General features: G+C 41.7%; 1 protein-coding gene and 1 long non-coding RNA gene across 7 annotated transcripts in view; one reads left to right on the forward strand and one right to left on the reverse strand.

The window, feature by feature from the left end:
- Positions 1 to 4,186: 4,186 nt before the first annotated feature.
- Positions 4,187 to 11,285, reverse strand: pfn2 (profilin 2). The gene is made up of 3 exons (XM_003218187.4): positions 11,152 to 11,285; positions 7,392 to 7,584; positions 4,187 to 6,196 (listed from the first exon to the last, which is right to left on the reverse strand). Exons 1-3 carry the CDS (start codon positions 11,281 to 11,283, stop codon positions 6,099 to 6,101), a joined length of 423 nt encoding a protein of 140 aa, XP_003218235.1. The 5' UTR covers positions 11,284 to 11,285; the 3' UTR covers positions 4,187 to 6,098.
- Positions 11,286 to 11,732: 447 nt separating this feature from the next.
- The window catches only part of LOC103278189 (uncharacterized), a 40,402-nt gene continuing 30,744 nt past the window's right edge, over positions 11,733 to 21,390 (forward strand). For 5 of the 6 annotated variants that reach the window (XR_505861.3, XR_010004762.1, XR_010004764.1 and 2 more), the window contains exons 1-2: positions 11,877 to 12,238; positions 20,012 to 20,291. This is a non-coding gene — a long non-coding RNA (uncharacterized LOC103278189). The other variant, XR_001730069.2, reaches the window with a different exon arrangement.

Consider the following 21,390-nt stretch of genomic DNA (forward strand, 5'->3'; position numbering starts at 1 on the left):
CTCCAGCTCCATGCGGGGACATGAGAGAACCCTCCCACAAGGATGGTAAAACATTAAAACATCCGGGCATCCCCTGGGCAACGTCCTTGCAGACGGCCAATTCTCTCACTCCAGAAGCAACTCCGATTGCTCCTGACATGAAAAAAAACCCCCAAAAAACTGCATGCATATGAGGCACCCTTGGTCAACACATCCTGTAGGATCTACAGCAGTGGTGCACAATTTGTGACCCTCCAAGTGTTTTGGACTTAAATGTACAGAATTCCTGAACATTGGACAAGCTGGCTAGAGCATTTGGGAGCTAGAGTCCCAAACACCCAGAGGACCACAGGTTGTGGACCTCTAATCTACAGGATGCAAAAATTACCAGAGCAGAAACCTGTAATACCAGCATGGTAAAAAAAAAAAAAAAAAGCCGGAAGTGCCTGTTTTCCTGCAAAGGAGAAGGTCTTCTAAAGGTCCTTCATTCCCTGCAGGAAAATGAATGGCTCACAAGTACTGATTTCTTGTTACTGTTCAATAGTTGATTGCTACTTATTATTAAGTGGATGACAGAAAAACAGTATCTAAAGATTACATCTGAAAACTTTAAGTAATGATTATCTTAGCATCATGGCTTCAATAAAGCAGCATGGGTAATTGTGAAAACACGTTTTATCTCATCCAACAGTTCTCGTGATGGAGGATGCTCTCATTGTGACAATTCATAGACTTTGACCCAATTGTGAATTTTGGCTGATTTTTGCCATAATCCATTAGCTCTCTTCCCTCTTGCATATCTTTATGATAAAAATGGGAAACCCTCTGGAGCAGGTTTTCACATCACAGAAGATTGCATGAGGAAGGAGAAAGCTCCAATTCTGCTTTTATCAAATACTGAAGCACACAATGAAATCCTGTGTTGATGATGTTATACATTGTCCAGTAGGTCCCAATTTATGGAGCCCATCTTGAGCGACCCTACTGAGTCCACTGCTTTTATAAAGTTGAGTCTGTTTTGATCATATTATCCTGTTTCCCCAATTCCTTCAACACATTAGTGTACATACAAGAGAGTTGAGCTGTGAAAGTTTACTATTTTGTATTTGTTTCCAAAACCTCTAATCGCCATCAAGTTGTTTAGCTCATGTGCATTTGGTAAAAGTCAAGAAGCACTTTACCTTCTTATGGTTGCTCCTCTACACTTATGTCAAGCATGAACTATCCACTAAAAACAAACTGCTGCCACCATGCTTTCTAGTGTCTTCTCTGAGGCTGCCTTCAAGCTGCTCTGGGAAAGTTAGTTGCCTAGAATCCCAAATTTTGAGAAAATTGGTATATAAATTCAATAAATAAATTGTATGTCTACTGAATTAAAATCCTCTATCATTCTTACTACTGTTTGGAACACTTGGAAGTTATGTCCCAAGTCTTTGTGCAAAGCTGGCACAAGTAAAGGTTTAGGGGAGGACAGATTAGGATTTAACATGGGATGCCTTCGGTGGCCAAGGGGATAAAAGTCTTCTGACTTGAAGGTTGGGTTGCTGACCTGAAGGCTGCCAGGTTCGAATCCCACCTGGGGACAGCGCAAATGAGCTCCCTCTATCAGCTCCAGCTCCATGCGGGGACATGAGGGAAGCCTCCCACAAGGATGGTAAAACATCAAAACATCCGGGTGTCCCCTGGGCAACGTCCTTGCAGACGGCCAATACTCTCACTCCAGAAGCAACTCCGCAACTCACTCCACAAGCAAAAAAAAATGGAAAAAACATAATTTCATTAATTCTCAAATAGCCATCATATATGTGTCACTCAATAACCTATATAGAAACATCTGTGTGAAAAGCAGTATTTTAAAGCTATCAAAATGAAGACAAGTTTGTGTCTAGAGACAACAGCCATTACTGTTCACTATGAAGAATGAACACCTAGAACAGTGGTTCTCAACCTGTGGGTCCCCAGATGTTTTGGCCTCCCAAAAATCCTAACAGCTGACAAACTGGCTGGGATTTTTGGGAGTTGTAGGCCAAAACACCTGGGGATCCACAGGTTGAGAACCACTGACATAGAGACTATTATCATAATGGATAATAGAGTCCATTATGATAATAGCCTCTAGATAGGATCTGTGGCACATATGGATGGGGAACCTAATTTAGTCACAGGGCCAAGCTGATAGCAAGTATGCAGTCTCATCTCTGGGCATACTACGATATTCATTCACACAAATACACCCACTGTCCACTGATGTCAAGGAAAACCTTTTAGAAGCCTCAGCGCTGCATGGGAGGAAAGAGATCTATTCTTTCTGGTGGGGAGGATGCTAGCAGGCCTAATAGGAGTCTACAGGAAATAGGGTCCCCATATCTGACCCACATACTTAATAGGTGCATACATCAATAATGGGATTGATGTTAGTGAACAAGGATTTGAATTCTAAGATTTAAAGTTGTGTTCCTTCTAATCCCAAACTTTCAAGTAAGCTTTATATCTTATTTTTATGACTTAAGAACTACTGAATAAAACAAATTCATGTCATTTTTTTTCTGTTTACAAGATATTATTACAGCTTCACAACAGTATATATAGTGTGAAAGGGATTGCTAAATGTATTTATTTAAATTCTCATCTACTAAAAAAAACCAGGCAGATCTGTCTGAACCAAAAATAGCAAAGGCTCATTTGTACTCTTGTGATGAAGACTTGGCTAACTGGAGAGCTTTCAAAATAGCAGTGGAAAGATTGATGATATGGTTGTTTCATATGCAGTTAAGAGCTTACCCTGGCCATTACAAACTCAGCAAAGGTTAGGAAATGGTAGTTCTGCCTCCCTGGACTCCCTAAAGTCTGCTTAACTGAAAAGGTGCCCTAATCTATCTGCTGTCAACTGTCACTTTTCATTCTGGAGGTTATTTAAATAATGCTTGCTACAATACATGTGTACACCAAAAGAAAACATTAGGGATTTTTTAAAAGCTTCACAATAATATTCACATGAAAAATTCAACCATGAAGTGTCAACAAAATTAATTCTTCACACCCACAAGATAATACTAGTTCATATGGACTAGTCTTTCAAGAATAATGAAGCCGCAACTTTTTTTTCAAGCCAGCTTTTGCAGGTATCATAAAGCAGGTCCAAACCATAGCATGTTTTGCTCAGCTGACCGAATCACCATAGAAAGAACACAACCATCAGCAATTATGTATGATAATGGGGTGAGAGAAGAGGGCTATGACACTAGGATTTATAATTTAGGGCTTGCCTATAATAAATTGTCTCCAGGTTCTCCTCTGTCCTCGGATATAGCCACATCTACAATTCCCTGAGTGTTGCCTTGCATTAATGTGGCATTGAACTGTAACAAATTCATGTACCATTCTCAATTTCTCTTCCAAATATAATCTACTGGCTCTCAACCAACAAAAAGAAGGATCTTCACATGTAGATTTCACAACTACTTTGTGCTGAAGGGGAAAGCAAGTTAAAAGATATTTTGAATAGTTAAGAGATAAAAAGTCTACTAAACCCATAATTTTATCCTTCTACAGGCAGTCCCCAAGTTATGAGCAAGATAGGTTTTGTTTGTTCTTAAGTTGAATTTGTATGTAAATCGGAATCAGTAAATTTATAAAGTGTAACTCCTGTGAAATATGTATATATATTCACTTTGGATAGCCTAGGGAAGGGTTAGAGCTATGGTGTTTGTGTTCCTGTCTGCTCGTTCAGATTTCACCTCACTTTCTGTCCCTGTGATAATTGAATTTTGAAAAATGTGGCTTGTTGTTGAAACAATGATTGGTGATAAAGCTTAAGTGGAAACAGCTTTTCCAATGATTATTCTTTCTGGAGTGAATTTCCTTTCCAAGGGGTAGATTTTTCTCACTTCTGTTATCTCACCCCCGTTCTGAGTTATTTGCAAGTTGGGAACTGGCTGTATAAGAAAACGAATTAGCATTACTTTTCTAGGCAGTTCTGTTTCAAGAAATACTACTGGCTAAGACATGGGGGTTTTATGTTATTTTTCAATAGTACCTCTGCTAAATTAATGAACTGTTGTAAGCTATGCCCTAAGTAAAAGGAAGTTATTATATTAATCACTTTCATAGTCAAGTCACAAGATACTACAATATAAGATATATTCACAGAGAGAGGAAGAAGAAAGAGAGGGAAGACAATGGGAATCATATAACACAGTAAGTCATATTTCATTTGGTTGGAATAAATTTATTTCATCTGTCTGTAAACAAGGTGTTTAATAGTTATGGCATTTTTTGAAATGCATATTGTATCAGATGAGTTAGACTGTATCCCAGATGTAACAAAGTGCAGGGAAATAAATGGACAAATCAGCAACAAGAATTTGTTTTTAAGTCTGTACATTATCCACAAGGCCCGAACAATAGAAGCAAATACTAGTGTCCCTAAAGTAGTGCCATTCAGAAGTCATTCTTGTCAGTTAAAATCCATCTCACAATAGCAACAGTTCCATTTTTTAAACATTAGTATGGCACAGAATACACATTAAAAATTTATCACAAGACAGCCAACTCAGTTATTCCAACCAAGACCATCTCCCATTTTGTTTTGTATACAGAGTTCTGCAGTTCTCTTTTAAAATGGACATACAAGTTAGTACCGTGTTCAAACTGACAGTTTGGTTACATGTGTTTCAAATGACTAGTGCACAAGGCAGTTTACTCCACAATTTCTGCAGCAACGGCATGAAGATTAGATCTGAAATGGTATTTATTTGGACTGTTTTATCTTATAACTACCAGCCTTCAAAATATACATTGATATCAGAGCAGCATGTCATCTTTCCCAGTTAATGATTGGATACACCAACATCAGTTTAGGCTACCTGTATAACTGAAGGTGGTAGTTTGTTAACAGTGACGCTGCAGTTACATGTAAAACCCAAGCTGCAAATCAAAATTGGTCCTATGAAAAAAAATTAAACCGGACACACTCCAGATGGTTACACTGGGTTATCTAAAGTCCATGGTGGCAGCCTTTTTACAACTACAGAACAGGAGCTGGCAAAAAAGTAATGTGCCTGAGCTATTGCGGTGATGGAATGTCCCTAGGGAGTCATTCAAGATGATGGTGGTGATGGCAAGGTGAGGGGAGAAGTGCATCGGCACCTTTTATAGTTTTGCAGTTACCCTTTTAAAAGCAGGATGTGCTTCAGACACCATGAAGAGTTTTGCAAGTCTACACAGAAGAGCAACAACAAAACTAAAGCAACACTTTTAACAGCTTTCAAGCGGCAAATTGGTTAAACAAACCAGGCACTGTATTTAAAAATGTATATATAGATAGAAGATGGAAGCAAAAAAAGTGTGTGAGTGAAGAGAGAGGATGGATGAAATGAGGACAAGGGGGAGGAAAGTAGATATGCATGCACATTTCCCTCCCAACCATGCTCTACAAAAGGAAGACTAATGAGCTGTGTTAATGCTCAAAGTGCTGAGGAGACATTGATCAAACTGGATTGTACAATCGGCACCTTGTTTAGTTTAATTTAAATTGGTTTAGTTCTCAATGTCACATTAATTGCTAAGACAAAGCAAAGTTCAGACTTGGCATGATTCTCCCCCAAGGCTTCAACATATCATGCATATCATCTTTGTGTTGCAAAGGATGGTGCCAGATACATAATATGGATACAACAGTGATTAACATACAGACAAAAAGGGTAACTGGCGTCATGACAATAGGGAAAAGATGTGTAAATAAATTGCCATCTATAGGGTGGTAGTATTGTGAACACAAGAGGGTGGCAATGAAGACATTTGCTATGTGGATGGGGAGAGGCTGCTTGGATGTCAGACCTCCTCAGGTATAAAGCCAGTTCATTAGCTTTCGTGTTGAGTGTCCCTCCATGGGCACCTTCCCTTTCCCATGACCATAACCAATGCTGGAGTACACAAGGAAACAAGGATGAACAGAATTAAAGAAAGAATAACACCTTTCCCCACCAACAGAGGGATACAAAGGAGACACAGGTTCATACCCCATCACCCTGCATTGCTAATAAAGTTTCCACAAAGTAGCTCTCTGCCAGGAAAGTTTAATAGCAATTTTCCCTAATACTTAACAGTCTGCCTAGCAACTAGAACCCAGAGTCTCTCAAGTATTTTGCCATTGAGTATGCCTTCTTATTCAATCCGCCTCCATGGACCCCTTCTTTGCCCATTACAAAGACCAAGACTGAAAGAGAAAAGAAAAGAAGTTTTACAAAGGAGTGTGTTAGACATGGATCTATTCCAAATTTTAATCAAGCAGTGCACTAAGCAAATTCAAATACTGCAAATTTGAATAGTTATTTGTATAGTGCTACTGCTTTGCTTTTAACATAATTTTTAATATAGAAATATTTATTGAGAAACATGTTTGGCAGATAAATATACTTGTTTAAAATAACAATTACAAAACTAAATATGATGCTATTCCTCATTACAAGGCAAATAAAGCCCAAATGGCAGTTTGTGTTACAATACAGAATTTGTAGCTAGAATACCTACAATGAATGTTCCAGTGGCTTCTCATTCTGTCATTGTTCACATTAAAAAAAATAAAACCACATGTATTTATGCCAGAACAGCAGTCCTGAAGGACTCAGTCAATAAGTTCATCTGCCAGCAGGTGTCACTAAGGCAAGCTTATTTTCTCAGTGTGTATTAGCATTGATTTGTAGATGCACCCCTTTTAACCTATCAATTAAACTTTTGAAAGATTTGCTTCACAGTTGCTCGTAATGAGTCAGCTGAGGCTAAAAGACACACTTTTTAATCTGAGGAATAAACCATAAAATATGTTATTTTTCTTTTTAAAACGTAAAGTATTTTCCAATGCATTATTAAGCTTGAAATCCTAAGCACAACTTAGAAACAAATGGATATTTCAAAAGTATAGTACAACCTTGTTAAAAAAATATTACTTTCTGTAAAACATTGTGCATTCCTAACTGATGTTTGATATGCAAAATAATAGGAAATGCTGTGTAGACTGGCACCTTGAAGCTGAAAAATAACACATATTTGTGGTTTAGGAATTGATCTAAGAAGCACTGGAAAAACCTTCTAGTTAAGCAGAAATTACCTATAAACTATTTAGCTAACCAAATAGATATTTCAGTCGCATACCTTTCCTTTATAGTAGCTATGCTTCAAAATTAAAAGAACTAACATGTATCTGTTCTATGTAAAACAAAATTAATTTCAGGTGACAAGTCCTGAATGTTACATCTTAAGACTGTGGTGCCCCTCTCCATAAATTAAACAGTCAATATCATTTTACAGACTAACAGTTCTTAGTAGGAAGATTTCATTGAGGTCATTTAAAGCCTGTGCATTCTGTACTATTTTTTAAGAAAGATGAAGCACTTGCAGAAGTTCCAGCTTACCTCGACCAGCTCTGCCTACAGCAACATTATATGTTGGCTCGCCTCCTTGGCTCTTTGTCCTGATGTCCATTGTACAGTCACCATCCACATAGAGGCTATCTCTGATCACAGAGCACTTCTTTGCACCAAGAGTTAGACCATTGGTGAAGAAACCCTCGCGGTCTTTTCCTACAATCATATCTATTTCTAGAGGCTGTCAAAAAGAGAAGTCCAGAAAGTTTTAGCTGAAGAATCTAGATACAATAACCCTAATAATGCACAAAAGAGGACTGCAATCTAACAAAAAGAACTAAAGTGATATAAAAGGCTGGTCCAGTGCTTATTAAATAATTTTGAGTAACAGCTGTATGAGTAGTACTCTAATACATTTTCGTATTAGGTTTTTTTTATCAAGTTTAGAAGAGTAGGCACGAACTTTAAAACTGATCATACATTCAAGAAAGTGATTAAACTAAGTTATATTAAGGCATCATGCTGTCCATAGAATCATTTCAATTAGGTGCCAAGTAGCTAGTTTTAACAGAAAAGGCATGAACGGGTATGTTTTAAGTGCAACATAGGCACAAAATTATCACAGGGCTGCCTTGAGACATCAAGGATGCCATTTGTGTACAGCGGTGCTAATTTCACTTTCTCTCAAACAAGTTTTAAAGTAGAAGTGAGATCTATATCTCCCTGGAAGATAATGCTTTTCTAGCAGAAAAGGATAAACTACTTGTCCCTAGAAACAGCAATCCCCTTCTCCACATACAAGTATAACTTTAACTCCCCATTTCTCAAAATTGGAAGTGGGCTTTCAGCTTTGCTTTCCATTTTTTGGCATTTTGTTAGTCCATGTGAGCTGTGTAGAGTCCAAAAAACCTGGCTCTTGGTTCTGTTAGTTTCCAATCCCTGCTACAACCTACAGTTCTGCTGCTCCAAGACCAGTGAAAAACAGAAAATTCAAGCAGAAAATGTACACTGTACACTGTGCAGTATTTACAGAATCCTAAGCACCAGATAGAGTGCAAACTATGTGCAGAGTATGAAAGATATGAAACTGACTGGCTATTATCAATCCTGTTTTGTGTTCCCACAACAGAGGGACTAGCATTGGGAAGAGGCAGCCAAAGGGGGGGGGGGATGTATTCTCCAACGTAATATGATGGAAGAGGTGTCTCCTTTCAGTGGAATTGCAGAGTCATAATAGGCCCCAGCCATTCACAAACACAAGCCAAGAGTCAACACCAGAGCACCAAAAGAGATGGTATCTGCAGCTAGCAAGGACACTGCTTTTTTAACCCATGCCTATGCTTACTGCGGATGAGACAGGGCAAATCCAAGCTTTTAATACAGCTAGTAAGTGTATCGGTATCATGTTCATGAATAGTTATAACAATACAGAGGAGGAGTGGTTTTCAACATGAAGCATACCTACAATGACAGATAGCTGGAGTGGAGGGGAACATAGCAAACCAGCCAACCACCACCCCAATGCACAATTCCGTCCACTGGGGCAAAGATATGGGGTTCTGTAAGGACTTATGTAATACCATCAGACATTTCAGCATTTATCATCTGCCTGCATACCTTCTTGTGGGGATTTCATCCCCCCCTTCATTTAAAGAAACATCACTTTGATAGATTTTTACCACAATCCTGAGCATGGAAAAGGGTGAGGGGAGGGAGGCGAAAAAGACAAGGAGAAAGACTGCAGTGCAGGAAGAGGGGTGATTAATATCTCGGGAGAGGAGAGAGAGAAAAGGAGGGGTTAAAAAAATCAGCGGCAGTGCGCCATCTTGGAGGAAAAAAACATGGAGCCGGTAGCGAGGAACGGATTCACAAAAGCCTCCTACGCGGGACTCGCAGGTCCCTCCCCAGCAACGCGGACCGGAGAGGAGGGAATCCTACGCCAAACCGCGCCAAGAAGATCGCCCCCGAGCCTGCCTCCGCCCGGCCCGGCCTTCCCCTTGATTTGCCGGCTTCGCTTCAACCGGCGCTGGCCATTAAGCCTCCCGGCGCACAAAATAGTCCCCGAGGATCCTCGCCCGCAGGATCTCCCCACCCGATGATAACCCCAAAGACAGGCGGGGCTGAGGAGGGAGCCTGGGGAACCCCCAAGAATCCCCACGACCAAAACTGCGAGCCTCTTTTCCCTTCCTTGCCCCGCCTCCAGTGAAAAGGGCCTTTCATCCTGTTAAAGGGGGGGGGGGGGAGAGAGAGACAAGAGTGCTGCTTTGGATCAAGAGAAGGGAACCCACCCACCCCACATCCCCAGATGCAATGGCCAGGCCTCTCTAGCGCAGGAGGGCTGAGGAATAAAGGCAGGAGGGGAGGTAAGGCAGAGGGAACGGCTCGCTTTCCATTGACACCTCCCCCCCCCCAGCTGGGCCTCTCCTCCTGCCATCTCCTCAAAGGAGGGGACCAGGCGGCTGATCAGAGAAAGCCACCAAGACACACAAACGCAAACATACACGCCTCCCAGGAAAAGCCGCCGCCAAGCAGGTCCAGCCCCGGGACCCCGGTGCCTTTACCCTTTCCTCTGAGGGAAAGAATGCAGGGAAGAATCCCGGGGGGGGGGGGGGGAGAGACCCGCCTTCCACGCGTGGAGCCAGCCAGTGCTTTAACTATAGATTTCAAAAGTCACGTCCTGTGCCTGGTGCATTTGAACCTTTGTCCTGCGCATTATAATAAGTACATTTCATAAGAAATGAAATTTTAATTTATGTATTTTAATGGAATGTTTTTAACTATGTTGTGTACAATTATATTATTATTAATTTGAAGAGATGGAGGAGGAGGTGAAGAAGAGGGGGAAGAGAGAAAGCATGATGATTATTATTATTGTGAAGAAGAGGGGGGAAGAGAGTAAGCATGATTATTACTACTAAGAGGAGAAGGAAGGTAAGGAAGATGAGGAAGAGAGAAAACATCATTATTATTACTAAGATGATGAAGAGGAGGAGGGAGGTGAAGAAGGGAAGAGAGAGAGCATTATTACTAGGATGAAAAGGAGAAAGGAGGTAAAGAATAGGAGATGTAGAAGAGAAGGGGGGAGACATTATTATTATGATTATGATGATTATTATTATATTACTAAGGCCCCTTCCACACAGCTGAATAAAACCCCACTTTTTCTGCTTTGAACTGGAATATATGGCAGTGTGGACTCACGGCCCTTCCACACAGCCCTATATCCCAGAATATCACTGCAGGAAATCCTACATTATCTGCTTTGAATTGGGATATATGGCAGTGTGGACTCAGATAACCCAGTTCAAGGCAGATATTGTGAGATTTCCAGCCTTGATATTCTGGAATATAGGGCTGTGTGGAAGGGCCTTTTGATGAAGAAGAGGATGGTAAGAGGAAGATGGGCGGAAGAGTGACATTATTATGATAATTATTATTAAGGGCTCTTCCACACAGCCCGATATCCCAGAATATAAAGGCAGAAAATCCCACAGTATCTGCTTTTGAGTCCACACTGCCATATATTCCAGTTCAAAGCAGATAATGTGGAATTTCCTGCAGTGATATTCTGGAATATAGGGCTGTGTGGAAGGGCCTTCAGGTGAAGAAGAGGGGGCCAATCCCCCCTCCTTCCCGTGAGATGAAGACGCCTTCTTTGCTCAAGCATTTCGGGGCCTCCTCCTCCTCCGGGGGTCGTGATCTCATTGCCCACCCCTCCCTCCCTTTGAAGGCTCTCCTTCTCTCTCCCCCCCCCCACCCGCCCCCAATGGCTTCCCTCCTCTCCTCCCCTCCCTTTCCCTCTCCTTACCGTAATGCTCTGGAAGATGCCGCCGGCCGTGGCGGCCCAGACGTATTTGGCGTCACAGTAGCCGACAATGGCGGCCTCCTGGCAGCAGCCATCGCACATCAGGTTATCCACGTAGCTCTGCCAGCCTGCCATCTTCGGCCGGGCGAAGAGAGAGAGAGAGAGAAAGAGAGAGAGAAAGGGGGGCGGGGGAAGGAAAGGAAGCCGGGCCTCGACGGGGAAGGAAGGAGGGAGGGAGCAGAGCGCTCTGCCGGGCGGACAGAAAAGGCGGCGGCGAAGGCAGCGGGCGGGCGGGCAAGGCGGTCGCTCGCTCGCTCGGGGGAGGGGACCGAGGGGGTGGGTCCACCTGAGGCGTTTGCGGCGCGAATGGCCGCCCTCCCTCTTTCCCTTCCTTCCTTCTCTGCCTCCCTCTCTGCCTCTCCAGCGGCCGCGGCCTTCCTTCCCCCTTCTTCTTTCCTTCCTCAGGGCAGGCGAAGCTCGAGGCGGCCAACGGCGTGAGGCGGCGGCGTCGAGCGCGCGCTCGAGAAAGAGAGAGAGAAGGGAAAGGCCGTTTGCCTCCGCCGCCGCCGCGGAGGCCTCTTCACTTTTGGTTAGAATCCCTCCGCCGATGCTGCTGCGGCGGCGGCTCCCTCTCTATAGCATAGTGTATAATCCTGCTTCTTCAGCAAGGCCTGATGGGCGGAGGGATACCTTTTGCGCGAGCGAGAGAGAGGGAGAGAGAGGTGCGTGTGAGAGAGCGCGCGTGCGGCAAAGCGAGCGGGAGGGAGGGAGAGAAAGAGAGCGAGGAGGGGTGCGCGCGCACCTCTCTCGTTATTCTCCTCAGCTTTCTGAGTGCGGGACTCTTTTCTTTGCACTTCTTTCTCCTCCTCTTTCCTTCCTTTCCCTTCCCTTTTTTCTCCCCCCTTGTGAGCTGCCCAGGAGGGTGAAGCGTTGTGGCAGCTGCAGAGCATGTCGTTCCGCCTTGGGATGGGGGCGAGAGCAGAGGCAGGCTGGGTCTCTGCTGCACCTGCTTGTGGGCTCTTTGCTCTGCTCTGGGACGCCTCTTATGGATGCCTCCATCAGTTGCCTGAAGCGTTATCCAGAGTTTTAGGTAAGTGATGGTATGCTTCCCTGGGTGCAGCCACTTTGTGGCATGAATGCAGTTTGACCCTACTTTAACTGCCCTGGCTCAATGCTGTGAGTTGTTGTTTTGCAACAGGCATGGGCAAACTTGGGCTATTAGGAATTGTTGGAGTTGAAGTCCAAAACACCTGGAAGGAGGGCCCAAGTTTGCCCATGCCTGTTTTACAAGATCTCTATCCTTCTTTGCGGGTTCCTCACCAAGTCACAACTTCCAGGATTCCGTAGCATTGAGCCAGGGCAGTTAAAGTGGTGTCAAATTGTTAGGATTCAACCCCACACTGCTCAAGTTCTCAGTGAGGAATGGTTTAGTTAGCTTAGCATAGGCTAAGGATTTCCCTTCCCACATGTCTCCAGTATGACAATTAGGAATGTGTTTTGATCAGTGGTTCTCAACTTGGGGTCCCCAGATGTTTTTGGCCTTCAACTCCCAGAAATCCTATCAGCTTTTTTTTTTCGTGTCAGGAGCAACTTGAGTCGCTTATAATGTGAGAGAAATTGGCTGTCTGCAAGGACGTTGCCCAGGTGACGCCCGGATGTTTTGATGTTTTTACCATCCTTGTGGGAGGCTTCTCTCATGTCCCCGCATGGAGCTGGAGCTGATCGAGGGAGCTCATCCACACTCTCCTCAGGTGGGATTCGAACCTGGCAGCCTTCAGGTCAGCAATCCAACCTTCAAGTTACAAGGCCTTGATCCTCTACGCCACCGGAGGCTCTTTCCTAACAGCTGATAAACTGAAAAACATCTGGGGACCCCAGGTTGAGAACCACTGATCTAGATCTTGAAGTCCTCGTGGACAACAAGTTAAACATGAGCCAAAAATGTGATGCAGCAGCAAAAAAGCCAATTGGATTTTGGCCTGCATAAATAGAAGTATAGTGTCTAGATACAGGGAATTCATGCTAACCTTCTATTCTGCCTTGGTCAGACAACACCTGGAATACTGTGTCCAGTTCTAGGCACCGCAATTGAAGGGAGATGTTGGCAAGCTGGAATGTGTCCAGAGGAGGGTGACTAAAATTATCAAGGGTCTAGAAAACAAGATTTATGAGGAGCGGCTTAAAAATCTGTGCATGTTTAGCCTGTAGAAGAGAAGGCTGAGAGGAGACATGATGGCCATGTATAAATATGCGAGGGGAAGTCATAGGGAGGAGGGAGCAAGCTTGCTTTCTGCTGCCCTGGAGACAAGGACGCAGAACAATAGCTTCAAACTACAGGAAAGGAGATTCCACCTGAACATCAGGAAGAACTTCCTCACTGTGAGAGCTGTTCAGCAATGAAACTCTCTGCCCTGGAGTGTGGTGGAGGCTCCTTTGGAAGGTTTTACCGTAAACAGAGGCTAGATGGCCATCTCTCGGGGGTTCTTTGAATATGATTTTCCTGCTTCTTGGCGGGGTTGGACTGGATGGCACATGAGGTCTCTTCCAACTCTTATGATTCTTCTTTCCTTTCTGTTTTTACTCTCATTCTGATTGGTTGTGTAGAATGGATACTTTTTTACTGCAAGCCTTTTTAAAATCTGACTTCTGTTTTCTTACATCTTATTATGGAGCGTATGAGCTGTGTGCTTTGAGATCTCGCTGTGTGTGGCAGATGTGGTGCTTGGATGATTTTTCCCTCTCTTTGAAACCTTAGAAGAGATGGGTGTTAGAGTAGCTCAGACCCAGTTCTTGATTATTAAGAAATGCAGTTATTCATTATTGTAAATAAATCTTTGTGATTTTTAAGATTGGACTCTGCATCTTTGTCTGCCTAAGCTCTGAATTCTTTACAGCCACATCACACGGCACCTCACGCTCTGCTAGGTAATGAGCTGATTGTTCATTTTTTGTATTGTTTAATTTTTGGATGCTCTGCTATATTTTAGGGTAGTTTTTCCTAACACAAACTACATTCATTCTACAGTGAAGATGCGCCCTCAGAGTTGGTTTCTGTTAGATTAGGAAGTCTGGTGCCCACCTTTCGTTGCTTGAGAACCCCCCTGCTGAAAAATAAATCAGCAACCTTCCGCATTTGCAGCTTTTCCCGAGAATACAAATGCAGTGATAAAAAAGAGCTTCACTTGTTGATTTCTTTGCAGTTGTACGTCTTAACCTAGTTTTTAGTTAATGATGATTTAACACAGTTTGTGTGGATGTCGAAATACTTGGGAGTGGGACCACATCTGCTTTGAATTTCAGCTTACTGAATATAGTGCATGTATGGGCAAACTTGGGCCCTCCAGGTGTTTTGAAGTCCAACTCCCACAATTCCTACCAGTTGTTAGGAATTGTGTGAGTTGAAATCCAAAACACCTGGAGTGCCCAAGTTTGCCCATGCCTGATATAGTGTTTAGGATGCTGTGCAGTAAGGATGCTTGTTTCTAGTTCTGCATCTGTGATAGATGCTTGTATTTGTTTTGCATATCCTAATGGAGGTGTCTACGGACAACGCTGGCTCTTCGGCTTAGAAATGGAAATGAGCACCAACCCCCAGAGTTAGACATGACTGGACTTAACGTCAGGGGAAAACCTTTTTAAAAAAAATCATATAAGCAAGCAGCAGGCTTACCTGGAAAGTCACTTTTTTGGCAGGGAAGTATAGGGTTAGACATGTAAGACATTTAGAAGGAACATTGTGGTGTGAGTATCAGACTAGTATTTTGAGAAACCAGGATTCACATCCTTGCTCAGTCGTGAAGGAAGGCAATGGGAAATCTCTCCTACAGAAATCATGCCAAGAAGGATAGGGTTGCTGAAAGTCAGAGTTGACTTGAGGGCACATAACACCAAAATGTAGGGCAGATATGAATCAGAAATCGTATTTATGAGGCTCCAAGGAGATCACTTCAAAGCTGTTTATAAATAAGAACCAGTAATGTCCTCTTCTTGGCCAAAGTCTCACATCGAAGTGTTGGAGACAGCGTTATTGGGATTCAGAGGTGGAGTTTTAATACATTTTAATGTTTAACACTTTTAGTGATACACTTTTAAATCCTTTTAAAAATATGTTTATATTGTAATGCATGTACATTATTTTTATTTGCATTGTGTTGTATTTTTGTTAACTGCTTTGAGTCCCTATATCGGGAGAAAGGCAGAATGAAAATAAAATAAATAATAAAACTGCTGCAATTTTGCATCACAATAGAAAAAAGGGTGGTATATTTCATGATTTCTGAGTTTTTATTTACTTTTGGATCTCCCTTTCACAAATGAAAATAGCACCTCTTGAATAGAAAGAAATGGTTAGCTCAGGACATGAAGTTTTATTCATTCTCTTGCAGTTCTGAGCACTAATCAAGAATTCTAGTATCTTGTAAAACTTGATGCATAGGGACTTTTATTACGTGGACACGTATGAAGAAGGTAATCCATTGAATTACCCTGCAGTCTTGTGAATTTCTTTCCCGGTTCTTGCCAAAAGAGAAAACTATCTGTTTGGTATGTTTTCTCCAATGCTTTTCCTTAGTCTAGTGTAACAAATATGTATTGAGCAGCCCCAGGGCTCTACACAAATAAAGAACTGTGATTTGACTTTAACTGTCCTGGTACCATCCTATGCAATTCAGAGACTTCTAGTTGAAGGAGAGGTATTTAAAATTCTCAGCAGAACTAGCATTTATTATATAACATTAAAGGGATCCTGGAGAAGACCAATGCTTGGAAAAAGGGACTTTGTGGACTCCCAGAATCTCCAAGAAACCAATGCAGTTTAAATTTGTGATATATAGCAGGCAGTACATGCCAGCATGATACTACGATTTGGATGTTGAATGGTGACTTTGGAAACCAGGATTCAAATTGCTACTCAGCTCTGAAGACCCGCTGGGTGACTTTTGGCAAGTGACATATTCTCAGCCTCAGAAAACCCTTGAAGGCACATAAAAACAACAAATCAAGCATGTTGAAAGCGGATTTTTCTTCCTGTTTTCTTTATCAGAGAAATATATTCAATGGAGTCAGTAAACTTCAGCCAGCACTTTGTCACACAAGGATTTCTCTTGATGCGGTGTAGCCTCAGATGGCTGCATCATTTTGAGAACTCCATAGAATTAGGAGTTAGATAGAACTATATGTTCCCATTACAATTAAGTGAAGTAGAGGGAAACCTGATTCACAGTGTAGTACTTTATGTTTTTGCTTGGAAGTAAGCCTAATCAAATACAATTAATTTTACTCCCAGGTTATGTAGGATTTTAACCTTACCTTTTCCCTCTGTGTAATTGTAACATTAGAAAGGAATCAGCTTTATTGCTGAGGAAATCCAGGCTGCCAGTATGTTTCCAGCCTGAAGTCAGGGTGGTTCTGATGAAGTTTATGTCCTTTAATGAGACTTGAAGGGAACATCTATATATGATTACCGAAGAATTGAGGTCTGCTGGTGGGGCTCCATCCCTCATATAGAGCCAATACCTACTGAGGATGTAGAAAAAGTTCTTCTCAGCTGCAGCACCATGCCTATGAAATGTCCACAGTTTGGAGCCCAGATTGGCACCAATTATTTTAGGATCAATTAAAGACGTGGCTGTTTATTAAAGCCTTTATAATCTAAATGATTTACTCCAAAATATTTGGACATATAGTTTGAAACTGTTCTAACCTTTAAAATATGTTTTAACTTATTAAGTTGTTTAATATTTTTAATCTGCTTAAATCAATTTTATATGTATGCTGTCCTGAGTTCTTATGATATTTGTTTATATTATATATAAATATTGTAATAAATAAATAACTTACAGTGAATTTGAAATCTACTTGCCTGTATCTATCTGCCCTTCTTCGACATTGGGAGCATGCCCCTGGATTTTTAGCCTTTTCAGGTGTACTGTAACTATTTTTCCAAAGACATTTGTCTGTTGATTTCCTTTTCATAGAGCCTATTTTTATTGTCTGTTCATAAGGCCTGGGACATGGGAAGAAAAAAATAATAAAGGAAGAGAGCCAGTGTGGTGTAGTGGTGTGAATGTGGAACTATGATACTGGAAGACTATGGTTTGAATCCTTGCTCGACTGTGGGCAGTGACACACTCTGAACCACAGAGGAAATGACAATCCTCTGTGAACATACTTTTCTTAAAAAAAAAAAAAAACAGAGTGTAGGTTCACCTTAGGGATACCACAAATCAGAAATGACTTAAAGGCACACAGCAGAAGTAATAACAAACTGAACTATGTCTACAAGTGTTGTCGAAGGCTTTCATGGCCGGGATCACAGGGTTGTTGTATGTCTTTCGGGCTGTGTGGCCATGTTCCAGAAGTGTTCTCTCCTGACGTTTCGCCCACATCTATGGCAGGCATCCTCAGAGGTTGTGAGGTATGGATAAACTAGGCAAGGAAAGGGGAAAAAATATATCTGTGGAGAGTCCAGGGTGTGGCAAGAGTCCTTTGTCACTGGGAAGCCAGCATTAATGTTTCAGTTAGTCACCCTAATTAGCATTGGAAAGGTTTTGTCTCTTGCCTGGGGGGCATCCTTTGTTCAGTCATTAGCCGTCCTTGGGGCTCCTCTGCCCTCAGAGTGTTGGTTCCCATCTACTGTTTTGATTTTAGAGTTTTTTAATACTGGTAGCCAGATTTTGTTCATTTTCATGGTTTCCTCCTTTCTGTTGAAGTTGTCCACATGCTTGTGGATTTCAATGGCTTCTCTGTGTAGTCTGACATGATAGTTGTTGGAGTGGCCCAGCATTTCTGTGTTCTCAAATAATATACTGTGTCCAGGCTGGTTCATCAAGTGCTCTTCTATGGCTGATTTCTCTGGTTGAATTAGTCTGCAGTGCCTTTCATGTTCTTTGACTCTTGTTTGTGCACTGCATTTGGTGGTCCCTATGTATACTTGTCCACAGCTGAATGGTATCCGGTAGACTCCTGCAGAGGAGAGAGGATCCCTCTTATCTTTCGCTGACCGTAGCATTTGTTGGATTTTCTTTGTGGGTCTGTGTCACGCCCAGGGCAACAGAGCACTAAGAACCGACACACGGAGGCCAAAAACTATCTAATATCTTTATTAAGGAAATATGTAAGAATAATAAAAACAAGTAGGAAATATAGTCCAATAAAAGACCTTTCAGGGAAGGTCAGAAATAGTCCAAAATTATATTGTCCAATATTTTTTATTAGAGTCCAAAGTTGTAAATCCAAACCGAAACACACTCTATTTACAAGCAATAGAGTGGGGAAACGTCCAAAATCTCTCCAAAGTTCAGAGTAAGTCCACAGCAAGAACTGGAAACAAGGCTTGATACTAGAAACAAGGTCCAAAGCTGGAAGCAAGGCAAGATAATTCTTGAATACTTGGCTAGGCAAGGCAAGGCAAAGGTACTGGAGTTGCGGACTTTGCGAAGTCCACACTTGGCTGGAAACACGAAATCACTCCTGGAGCTGATCTGTTGACGGAATCCTTCGTGTCGGGTACTTTTAACTCAGTCTCATTTCTCTGCAAAACAGGTGTCCTGAGCTTCCTTTCCCAAGGGAAAGGAGAGCGAAACACATCTCCCTCCAGAATTTCCCAGGGGAACATGGCTAATTAACGTCTTGTTTAGCTGCTAATCTCAAGCTTCTCCGAAACTGTTCTTTCTCACCCCGGCCCGCCGCATAGAACTGTTTCCTTGGAAAAGGAGGGGAGGCAGTGGGACAGGCCTGTTCAAGGTCTTCCTTAATGGGCTCTCGGGTAGAATCGTCAACAACAGGCATCTGGAAAGATTCCGGCTCTTGCTGAGCCGGCAAAAATCCCCTGTTTTCATCCTCATCGGCCACGATGGCGCTGGGATCAGAACTCCATGGCCCATGAGACATCACAGTCTGTAGATAGATTGTAGGTGTGTGTCTACAAGATTTTTCATTCCCCACTAAGTAGGCAGAGCCTTTCAATAGATGAGGATTATAGGAGCAAGACTAACATCCTAGAGTATGATTTCCAGTAAGAAAGATATGACTAAATCCTGAGGGAGCCTGCAGGCTACAAAAAGTCGAGCTGGAACCCCGCAGGAAACTTTGGAGCCACTAGAACAATACCTCCAAGCAAGGCTATCCAGAAGGGGGCATTAGGTCAGATTTATATTCTTTTTTGTAGATGTGGAGAAAGTGCTTTGGCCGAGTCTTTTCTTTACAGGCACTTGCTGAAGTAATGACTGTAAAGCTTAGTGGGGACTTCTAATCTTACATTCTGAAATGCGTGTTATACCTTATATACAAGTGTGTATAAAAGAATATGATATCTTAAAAATAGAAAACTGAGGCAAGAGGAGACAAGGAGTGACTGGCAAGGTGTGTTGAAAACATCCCCCATTTTTCCATTTCAGATTGTGACATCTTCCAGTGGAAAGTCCTGTTTTTGGAGATGATTTTAGAGTGACAGATGTGTTATGTGCTCATTTCTTTCTTTGCTTTATTTCTTTCTGAATTCCCCAACTCTAAAAGAATTTTACTTTGAAAGAGCAAAATGTATTGAGACAATTTTACTTCCATTAGCCCTCTAGAAATTTTGAACTTCAGTTCTCTCAATGATGGGAGTTATACTCTGAAATATCTAGAAGATCATTATGAAAAAGATGTCTGCATTTGAAACAGTTTGGGGGGCCAAATTATTCCCTGTGGCATCATGGACATTTGGTGTAAAAATGTGGTTGGATTTACTAAATATGATTGTCATACTAACAGTATGCCTGGGCATCATTTTCTCTGAAACCATTAATCCAAATGTGATGCTATTAAATCACCGTATGAAGTACTCCCTACTGCATGACTGACATGATTTCTGTATTTCTAGGTGCTGCAAAACCATGTATATGGAGCAGAAACAAAGAAGAGTCACTGTGTTCTTGACCAAAAAAGGATTTATTGCCACCAACGTCCACAAAAGTCTCAGAAATGTGTGTGGTGAGGCAACGATTGATGAGAGTAATAGGTGAAGATGAGTGGAAAAAGTTTAAATAAGGTGAAACCAATGCTGAAGACGAACCATATAGTGTAAGTCCGATCAACAGCAGTCACCAATGAAAACCAAAACAGGGTGGACAACATGATTTGCACAGACCATATTCCTATAGGTATGCACTGTCTGGTGTTTCTGATTAAGGGAGACTTTCATTATTTTACATTTATTACTGTTGTTATTTTATTTATTTGTATCCTGTTTTGCCCCAATATTGAGACTCTAGGCAGTTTACAAATTGCATAGTTATATAGATACACAAAAGCATCAGTAATGATCGACTGATATAGAGATATATATTATGTTAAAAATAGTTTCTAGAGTTAGAGCTATTTAAAGTTCATTAACAGTCAACATATAAAAAATAATTAAAGCTTAATGCCATAAAAAGTGTTACAGTATCAAGGCTTCAATCCAGAATTTATATGTTAAAAATATGCTCTAGTAATGAGTTGCAGTCCTCGATTTTAAAGTTAAGTTTGTGTAATAGGAAAGAGTGTGAACAGAGACGTCTTTACGTTCTTAATCTACCATATGAAGACAATATCTTTGTGGCTTAGAGGGATTGTTGTAAGAATTACTCATATAATGAATGTGGAGTATTTCTATACTAAGATGTGCTATATAACTATTAAACATTATTGAAAATCATGGTAATGTGTGTGTGTCACCTGTAGACTGAAAGTGTCCTTTAATTAATGGACCCAAAATACATAAAATAGATTATCCCCTTTTTTCAGGGGACATTCCAGGAAATTAAAAATCTTTGAGCCCCTTATTTATCTCCTTACCGCCATCTGTCCTGGAAGTTATTAATGTTCCTTGGTATAAATAATTTGCATGTCATATAGACAGTGAGGTGGAGGGTGATATAGGAGTGGCACAAGGATTTTTGATTCTTTGCTGTGCCTTCTGTCTGTGTATTCCTATCACTGGGGGAGGATGGAAAAGCAGTGGATTCTAGATTGAATCCTTGGTTTCTCCAAGCAAAGTTGGAGTGGGAATCATGCAGTCCTCCAGACGTTGTTTCATGCCTCTCCCAACAGTCCTCACTATTGGTTATGTTAACTAGAACTACTGGGACTTACAGTTCAGCAACATCTGGAACACTGCATAATTCTGATCCCTGAAGCAGAGCTTGCAGACTCCTGTCTGAAATTCTAATGCAAGGGAATAGAACTTTTCACTCCAATTGTTTTAGATTATAGTTCACA

Source organism: Anolis carolinensis, chromosome 3 (genome assembly GCF_035594765.1).
Source record: "Anolis carolinensis isolate JA03-04 chromosome 3, rAnoCar3.1.pri, whole genome shotgun sequence".
Taxonomy (NCBI): domain Eukaryota; kingdom Metazoa; phylum Chordata; class Lepidosauria; order Squamata; family Dactyloidae; genus Anolis; species Anolis carolinensis.